Below are 10,000 nucleotides of genomic sequence, written 5' to 3' on the forward strand. Positions count from 1 at the left end.
TTTTTTTTTTTTTTTTTTTCTTTTAGATTCGACGACGACAATGATAATACGACGATGAAACAGAGAAGAGATAGATAGTCGAAAACGATATCCTCGAGATCGTTGTGTCGTCGTAAAAAAGGAAAAAAAAAATTAGGAAAATGCAAGCACCACCGATTATTAATAATAAAATTTCGATTCAAGGAGAAATCCAAGAAAAGTTTTCTTCGATATTTAATCGTAATCGGTAGGAAGAGAATTCGACGTTTTCGAATAAACTTTAAACTAGCATACTATGGTAGTGCATTTAGCATATTAAACGAGATTGCATTTTCGGTATGCTTTATGTTGTAATTAAAAATCACGACTTAACTCTACTTTCACGTAGAATTATATTACTATGTGAATTATAAAGTGTAGTATTTTTTTAAGTACTATGTTAAATATAGATCATAGTATTTGAGAAATACTATGTGAAATATGAGCTATAGTATTTTTTTTAAATACAACGTTAAATATAAACCATAGTGTTTATAAAATACTATGTGTAACAGTATGAGCTGTAGTATTATTTCAAAAGTACTATGAGAAGTATAAATTTTTAATAATATTTGAGAAATACTATGTTGAAATATAAACTGTAGTATTTCTTCTTTTTTTTTTCAAATACTATGTGAAATATAAACTATAGTATTTTATAAGTACTATAATTTAGTTAGTACTCTAGTACTATAATTTAATAAATTAAACATAATACTCTATAAACCATAGTTTATGTAATGCATATGTCATATCATACATAAATGAAAACGTCAAGGATTAAGTCGAGTCCTTTTTCTTTCTATCGTCGAAAACTCACCACCGGCTGCGAATTTTACTCTCAAACACGCGTCACATCATTACGATAATGAACTTCAGTGGTTTTTGTATTTTCTTTTTTGTTTTATTTTTTGTTTTCCGTTTTTTTTTTTCCTCCCCGTGGAACGTGTAATTTTTATCTTCTGGGTGTACGTGCGATAGTTAAAAATTGTAATATTACGCCCGAGTGGCGTCAGTTGGTACAAACCAGAGGTTAATTATTGAAGAAGAAAAAAAAATTATAAATATATATAAATATATAAATATATAAATATATAAATATATCATAGCGATGACAATTGATAATTATGTTTACTACGTAGTAGTTGATAAAAGAAAAAGGTAAAAAAAAAAAAAAAGAAAAAAAGAAAAACGAGGGCGAGGAATGAAAAAAGAAAAAAAATCAGCTGAGCTTAAACACGTTTTTGTGTGTCTGTTCTACGTGTGTGTTCTTCTTTTTCTTTTTATCGTTGTACGTTGTCACACTATAAGAAATACGAACTATGCGAGCCACATACATATACATATACATATACATAACATCATTTTCGTCGGAAATAAATTCAGAAATAAAGCGAGATACGCCATTAACGATACGCCATAACTGATACGCCATAACGTGCTATATCGTTTAATCTTACGCGAACTTTACACACACTTTTTGCTTGTATACTCTATTACTACTACTTGCTACTTATATTACATACATACATACAAATACACACATACGTACACATTTTCACATAACATTGAGTGACATACGCTTATCTCGGGCTAAATATTTGACAGACGATCGTTGCTTCTATTTAAACTGCCTTTTACGTGTTCATAAATAGGAAAAAAAAAAAAAGAAACAGAACACGAAATCGGCTCTCATACCCGATATCGAAAATAACGCACAGAACTATTTAAAAGAAAGAAAAACGAAAAAAAAAAAAAGGGAAAAAAAGAATAAAAAATCTCTACTTACTTAAAATCGCGATAGAGAAGGAAGTTTAAGCGAGAGAAAGAAAGAGAAAAGGGCAATGTAGTCAGACCTATCGAGTATCGACAGTGTGCATTATGCAATCTTCTTTGTAAAATAATTTAGTAAAGAGAGTATGCGAGCGAGCGAGTTAGAGAGAGAGAGAGAGAGAGAGAGAGAGAGAGAGAGAGAGAGAGAGAGAGAGAGAGAGAGAGAGAGAGAGAGAGAGAGAGAGAGAGAGAGAGAGATATGTAAATCGATCGAAGAAATTTCATCGTGACAAAATGATGTGATCTTGTAAAGATATTTTCGTCATCGCGTCTCGTAAATTTCTTTAGTGCGAATAAAAATGTTAGACGAAATAAACGAAGGAAGCAAAAAAAAAAAAGAAAAAAAAAGCAAACAAAAGAAAAGAAAACGAAAACGAAAACAAAAAAAAATAAAACATTATAAAGACACAGGAAAATAAAGTAATAGTTTCTAAGTCGACACATTACCGCTATTATTTATATTCATGTAATGAACGAGAGAAGCCGGAAATGACGATGACGATGACGATGACGATGACGATGACAAAGACGATGACGATGACGATGACGATGACGACAACGATGACGAACGTTTATTATGTACGTGTACACAGTGTAAGAATATCGGTCAGTCATTTATATACATATACATATAGTTGAATCCTAATTCTAGAAGCGATAATTGATAATGTCGATTCGTAATTTATATTCCGGTGCAAGATCGATCGAGTAAACAAAATGAATGAAAAAAAAAAATTATATATATATTAATAATAATAATAATAATTAATAATAATAATAATAATAATAATTAATAATAATTAATAATGATAATTAATAATAATAATTAATAACAAGTAATAATAATAATAATAATAGTAATAATAATGGTAATAATAATAATAATAATAATAATGGTAAAGAAAAAAAAATGAGAAAAACCGAGCGAATGTGATTCCCTTAGGTCAGGTATGTTAAACGTACGATTATGCATTCTAAATAAATAGTGTGTGCATTTAATTAATGAGAGAATTCTTGATAAATAATATACATACACGAATTCGTAATTTTTCTTTATTTTCTTTTATTTTGATTTTCATTTATTTCTTTATTCTTTCTTTTTATTTCTTCTTTTTTTCTTTCCTACTTCCTTCTTCCTATCGAGGATCAAAACTGTGTAATATATACATATACATAGATACGTACGAGCCGACGATCATATAAAAGTGAATATTTTTCATTCTGAAATTTTTATTTATCTCTTTGAAGATTTTGAGTTATATAAAAATTATTTTTCCTCTAAATAAAAAGTAAGAAAGTATTTAAGTAGATGTATTTTTTTTAAATTTTAAGATCAGCGTATAACGAGATATGTATGTCTTTTAATATCTCAAATGACTCAGATCACTTTTATAATCATTGGCTCGTATATTACATTATATATATATACATATACATATATATATATATATATATAAAATATACACACACATATGTATAAATATCTTTTTTGGTACACGCGCTCATTGGACCAGAAATGTACTTTAGTTAACATCAAAGCATGCTTCCTTTTCACACGATTATCACCTTAATAAATAATCGATACTTACCTCATTGTCTTCACGTTAACCTTTTCTAAACACTTTTAGATCCGCAAGAAGAGGCATTCTAAAAAGAACCGAGAGAACGAAAGGAAACAAAATCCTTCTATCACGTACGTATCTATATATGTAAGTATATATATGTAAGTATGTATATATATATATATATATTTACGTACAGATAATATTTATATATATACACACACGCACACACACATATATATATATATATATATATTTATACACATATAGTGAATCGAGAAAAAGGTTGAAAAAAGTATAAGACATAGACATATATACTTTGCAAATGTAACAATCGTATATTTTTTTCCTTGGCCTTCGATAATTTATTTATACAATTCTTCAGTCGAGAATACGTTTTTCAATCACGTAAACTCTAGCTCTAAAAAAAGAAGAAAAAGAAGAAATAGAAGAAGAAAGAAAATCGGCAATTTTGTGTGTGTGTGTCTGTCTATGTGGTGTTTATGTATATTATTGAAATTTCGAAATGATAAGAAAATAATTAATTATTTTTATATCTGTAACAATACTCTTGATTGCCGACGAAGACAAAAAAGAGAAACAGAAAGAGAAGTAGAGAAAGACAAAGAATGAGAGAACGAGTCATAAAATAATGACGCAGCAAAAAAGAACAACAAATGATCCAAGTTTCCTTCTAACGAAATTCCAACAGAGAGATATGATCCTTTTTTCTTTTTTTTTTCTTTTTTTTTTGTTTTTTTTTTTTAATTTTATTCGTTCGAAAACAAATCTACATCTGTGCGTTAGCACTCCGATAAGATATCGTTATCTATTCTTTTTCCTTTTGCTCTCTATGCAAAAAAAAGAAAAGAAAAAGAAAAAAAAAAACAACGCGAGTACTTTCGATGATTATCTCGAATTAGATTTAAAAAAACTATAACCTTGATTACATTAAACATCAAGAAAGATCGAAAAAAAAATTAATAATAATCAAAAGGACGAATATATATGTATATTATCAACGATTTAAAAACATAATATCGTACAAATATAATCTCGTAATATTACGAGAAAATGTGTAAGTACTTGATCGTACAGATAATTACGACGAAAATAATCGTAGTAATGATTATTATAAAATTTGGAAAAAGATTTTCCAAATATACTTCAACATCAAATCGAACCAATTTACTTACCATTTTTTTTTCTTCGACTATGATTTACGACCGATTGATAATAGCTTGTAATAAAGTCAAGAAATAAAAAAGAGCAAAGAAAAACAAAACAAAACAAAACAAAACTATTAAGATATTATTTAAAAAAGAAAAAAAAAGAAAAAAAGAAGAAAAAAGAAAAAAAAAAAGGGTAAGCAGCTCCATAATCCGATAAAACGATTTAATAATTAGTCAATGATATGAAACGTTTGTTAGAAGACAAATAAACAAATAAAAAAAAAAAAAAAGGAAAAGAAAAAAGAAAGGAGAGAAAAAAGAGGAAAAGTACTAAAAATGCAAAAATGCATCCGTTTCGTTAATAAATTGCACCGATCATTGAGAATAATAATGCATCCTATTCTACAAACTATTATATTATTTTACCTACATGTCACGCGTAAAAATATATGCAACCATGCAATGTATCTATGTGTGGTGTGTGTGTGTATGTGTGTATAGAATTATTACACTATACTTTTAAACAACGCCTCGACGCTTAGGTATTAAATATTAGTTTCTCTTCGAGTAAAGAAAATTTTCGAACGAACTATTACTGGTAATAACAATATAGATAATTTACTTCGATCCATCGATGAGAAGACGAAAACGATGACGACACAATAGACGAATTTATAAATATTAGTTAATTAACATTATCTTCGTCGTTCGAGATCTTCCACGATGTAGATACTTACATACGTATATAAACGAAGTTATATATCTCCATCATATCTGTATCTACCGCTAATATAGCAGAAATATTAGAACGAATTCTAATAGTATAAAAGTACATATCGTTTCAAATAGATCTAATCATCTAAGAATAACGATAAAAATAGAAAGTGAAAGATTGATAGATAGATAGATAGATAGATAGATAGATAGATAGATAGATAGATAGATAGATAGATAGATAGATAGATATCAATCAGTGAAGAAATCCTGAAAAATGTTTGAACCCTTCGAAATTGGAAGTAAAAGAAAAATATGGAAGATGATAAACGGGAGAAAACGAAATTGTTCGAAAGATCCCGTTTCTTTTTTCTTTTCTTTTTTTGATGGTTTCTTTCTTTCTTCCGTCTGTGTCGTCCATACGAAGAAGGTAAAGGAGATAAGATGAAGAGAAGGAAGAAGAAGAAGAAGAAGAAGAAGAAGAAGAAGAAGAAGAAGAAGAAGAAAAAAGAAGAGGATGAGGAGAAAGAAGAAGAAGAAGAAGAGAAAGAGAAACTTAAGTACTAAAGACTTCGTCCAATAAAATATCCGAGATGTTAGTTCAAAGCACTGGTTTGTCCTTGAGCAGTGCATCAATGTCCTTGAGAATATCATCGGATGCAGTATCGAGCATAAGATACTCGTCCTCGTTGATGGTTAATAAACTGTCACACGAAAGTCGGCTAGCTTTCGAATCCTCCATTATGGTATCCATTATAACAGATTTAGTTTCCTTTTGTTCTTGAATCGTCGTACCATCGTCGATTCCCATTCGTTCCTCGTCCGTACTGCTGTCGCATAATCTGACCTCGACCTCGTTCTTTCTACCGGAATTATTCAACGTTTCCTCGCGATGTTCTCTAACGTTAACTCTAACGTCGAGATTTTCGAGAAGTCTCGACTGTACGTTATCCCTATTCCCTTCGTCATCCCTTTCAATCTCATTATCAATTTGCTCGTTAACATCGCTTGGCAAACAGGTGTCACGAATATTTTTATCGAAAATCTTCGAGAAAATTTCTTGGCCCGATACATTGGCTACGTTCGTAGAATATCTTTTTGGTGATCTTCGTAGTCTAACGGGTGGTACATTCGTCACGCGTTCATTAGAATCCTCTAATTTAGGTTTAACTCTACGACCTTCGTCAGCGGATTCAACGATAATCTCTTTGTCTTTTTCTAAGAATCTCTTAACACCTCTCGTTGGTAGAGCCACGTTAGACGCACGTATTACGGTTAACGTTTTAACAGGATCTTTCGAGCGATCATTGGTTGGAGTCCTTTCGTCCTTCGATCTTTTCGATCGATCGGATTCTACGTTCTCGAATATTTCAACGTCTTGCAACATCAATGCTTTTCGTCTCTTACGCCGACGTATTTCTTCCAATGACAAGACCTGAAAATTCAACTCGTTCGTATCGTCCTTATTCTTCTTTTCTAACGACGATTCGTCCTTATTACTAATTTCGATCGTCCCTATTAATTTCGGATCGATCCGAATCTTTCTCCTGATATCACGAGTAGCCGCTATAACTCGTCTGGTTTTATTAGCGACACCCGTTGTATCCTGGCTCGTAACTGCCGAATTAATTTTTCTTATTGAGTGCTCGCCAACAGGACGATCATCATCAGCCTCGTATGAATAATATGCAGCACTTTCCGCTTGTATCTCCTCTAGCCTGATCTCCTCGTAGGTCTTGCAGTAGGGCACCCTTGGTTGTGGTTGCGTCTTTATGGGTGACGGTACGCTTTCATTGTCCGACTCTGCAAGAAAGAACATGAAAGAACGAGAGTTGCAGTTTATGTCGATTTCGAAAAAAGGGCCGCGCGACGTATCGTTTTCTCTCTCTCTCTCTCTCTCTCTCTCTCTCTCTCTCTCCCTGGTCTGTACGTCTCCTATGGGCTTTTTTTTATATATATATATATATATTCGTTTCGTTAGATATATTATATTTATATTTATATTTATTTTTATATATATATACACATATATACATATATATATATATAGATATATAGATATATGTATATATATATATATATATGTATGTACGTATGTATGTATGTATATAGCAGTATGTGTTCCATCGTTCAGATTTTTTTTCTCTATCTTTCCCGCCTTTTCTGGGAGCTTAATTAAGATTCTTAAGGACGATTTTCTCTTCCCATTTTATGACATCTCTATTTTATACTCTATTTTTTGTTTATTTATTTATTTATTTACTTATTTATTTATGTACTTTTTGTTTTGTTCGATCGTTGTTGTTGTTTTTTTTTTTTTTTTTTTTTCTTTGGCATGCGTCTCCAACCAACCTCTTTCTCTCGCATTCTTTTATCGCTTCTCCAAACTCTTCGATTCGATATTCGAGAAAAATTGTAATCGTAAGACTTTGATAAGGGATGATTTTTTTTTTTTTTTTTTTCTTTTTTACAGGGGACTTCGACTGTAGCCACTCTCTTCGTCGCTTCGATACTATATAGATTTCTATAAGATTTATTCCCAAACACTTGGATTAATATTGTTCGATTAATTTTCTTTGTTCGTTCGTTTGTTTTATATTTATTTATATATATATATACTTTGTTCTGTTTTGCTTTTATATTTTTATTCGTTCGTGAGACAGAGAGATCCTCGAAGAGTAAACAACGAAGAGCCAATACACCGTATCCGCCTCTCCTTTTGGTCAGTCAATCTCTTCGGCTGCCATTAGACTTGAGTTAACTTTTAATTTTTTTAAATATAATATATATATATATATACGCACACACACATATATATTGACTTGTTTATATATATATATATACATATTTATATATACACATATATATATTTCTCATCTATTCGATTACCTTTAATTTTTTTTTTTTTATTATTTTTTCGTTTGCGTATTTCGTTTTTGTATTTTTTTTTTTTTTCTATACACATTTATATATTTTTATTTGTTACTTTTGTTCCTTAAATTATAGAAGATATTTTATATATGTATACATTTCCGGTCGTTCCATACGTCTAAACTAATATCCCGTGTCGTTTCTCCTCTTTCAATCACTCACAATCCAGAAGGGTATACGAGAAGTAGTGGCTCGCACATCGTTCTCCGATGATAAGTGTTAGGAAGGACTTTATTCCACGGTTTTACGATCACATTTTCTTCCCTCCGTCGTCAGCTCGAACAGATTCGGTTCGTTTCTCTTCGGAATCTTCGATAACAACTGAATCATCTTAAGAAAATTTACAAGTCACAAACACTCTGCTTTCTTTCACGAGTAAGTATAATAATAAGCGTTACTGCTTTTTTTTTTTTATATTTTTATTTTATTTTTGCGTAAATCATTAATTATTATTGGATATTATTGTCATCATAATCATTAGAAGAAGCGATGAGGGAAAAGACGAAAGAGGTAGGAGAAAGAAAAGAAAAAAATTAAAAAAAAAAAAAAAAAAAAGAACAAAATTTAGGATTTGTAGAAAGCGATGGAACAAGGGGAGAGTATAATCGATGAAAAAAAAAAAAAATGTTTCTCCAATTGTTAGTCACGCAACGAGACAATACGATAACGATGGAACGAAACGAAACGTGAAAGCACAGGGATTTGTTGGAATTTGAGAATGCATCGAGAAGAGTAAGAGAGAAAATTAGAAAAAAGAAATAAAAAAAATTCAATAATAATAACAATATAACAAAATGAATGTTTCTTAGAGAATATATATATATATATGTGTGTATATATATATAATATACATAAATAAAATATATATAATATATATAAATAAAAATATATATAATATATATATATATTCTAAAAAAAAAGATTAAATGTCCTTCATAAAGAAGGTCTCGCGAAATATTCGTGATTCTTTCAATCGTGTTCGTTCTCTTGAATCGATCGATCGATTAATTTAATTAATTACTATAGTAATCACTATAATATATATATATATATATATATATATATATATATATATATATATGGTCGTAATTGCTGATATTTAAAATTTATATACTACTCGGTGTTATTTCTTTCGAGGTACCAAGTTTATTGAAATCCAAATACCATCTCAATGAAAAGTATTAATTTTCATTTCGCTTACATCGATTCATATAATAATAGCGCATCGCGTGTATTTTAGCATTATAATTCTTTTCTCTCTATACGTTTAAACCCCTTTCGGTTGTGTGTGTTTCACTAGGAAAAAGGGCACGGAGAGTGGGAGTGTCGTTTTTTTTTTATTTTTATTTTCTTTTTTTTTTATCATCTTGTTATTTATGTCGTTCTATCTTCTTTTTTTTTCTTTCCTTTTCCACGCCACCTCTCCCACAAACGTACGTATATACATATATACATACATATATATATGAAAAAAATATATATATATATTTATATATATATATATACGTACGATAGAAATATTCTTACGTACTCATTTCCTCGAAGAGCCGACGCGACGACGAACGCACTCGGTTTTTTTACGCCATTTTTTTTTTCTTCTTAGGGGGCAGAGAAAAGTATTTTATTTTTATTTTTTTTTTCATTATTATTATTATTATTTTTTATTTATTTATTTATTTATTTATTTATCTTTTTTTTTTTGGTTTCTTTATCGAGCTACTTGCAAAATAATAGCAACGTACTCGCACGTTACCATCACGTTATCAATTA

The 10,000-nt window shown here is 29.8% G+C and overlaps 2 protein-coding genes across 7 annotated transcripts in view; one reads left to right on the plus strand and one right to left on the minus strand.

Moving 5' to 3' along the window:
* LOC122631676 (paired box protein Pax-6-like) overlaps positions 1-526 on the plus strand; it is a 90,226-nt gene extending 89,700 nt beyond the window's left edge. For 4 of the 5 annotated variants that reach the window (XR_006327754.1, XM_043817678.1, XM_043817652.1 and 1 more), the window contains exon 10: positions 1-526. This exon is cut by the window's left edge and continues 392 nt beyond it. The gene's annotated coding sequence lies outside the window, so the exon portion shown is untranslated. The other variant, XM_043817670.1, reaches the window with a different exon arrangement.
* A 5,171-nt stretch (positions 527-5,697) lies between these two features.
* LOC122631665 overlaps positions 5,698-10,000 on the minus strand; it is a 15,536-nt gene continuing 11,233 nt past the window's right edge. For both annotated transcript variants that reach the window (XM_043817640.1, XM_043817632.1), the window contains exon 6: positions 5,698-7,102. In XM_043817640.1, the coding sequence (XP_043673575.1) occupies positions 5,901-7,102 (1,202 nt within the window). In that variant the 3' untranslated portion in view covers positions 5,698-5,900. The remainder of the gene's footprint in view (positions 7,103-10,000) is intronic.

The sequence above is a fragment of the Vespula pensylvanica genome, chromosome 1 (genome assembly GCF_014466175.1).
Source record: "Vespula pensylvanica isolate Volc-1 chromosome 1, ASM1446617v1, whole genome shotgun sequence".
Taxonomy (NCBI): Eukaryota; Metazoa; Arthropoda; class Insecta; order Hymenoptera; family Vespidae; genus Vespula; species Vespula pensylvanica.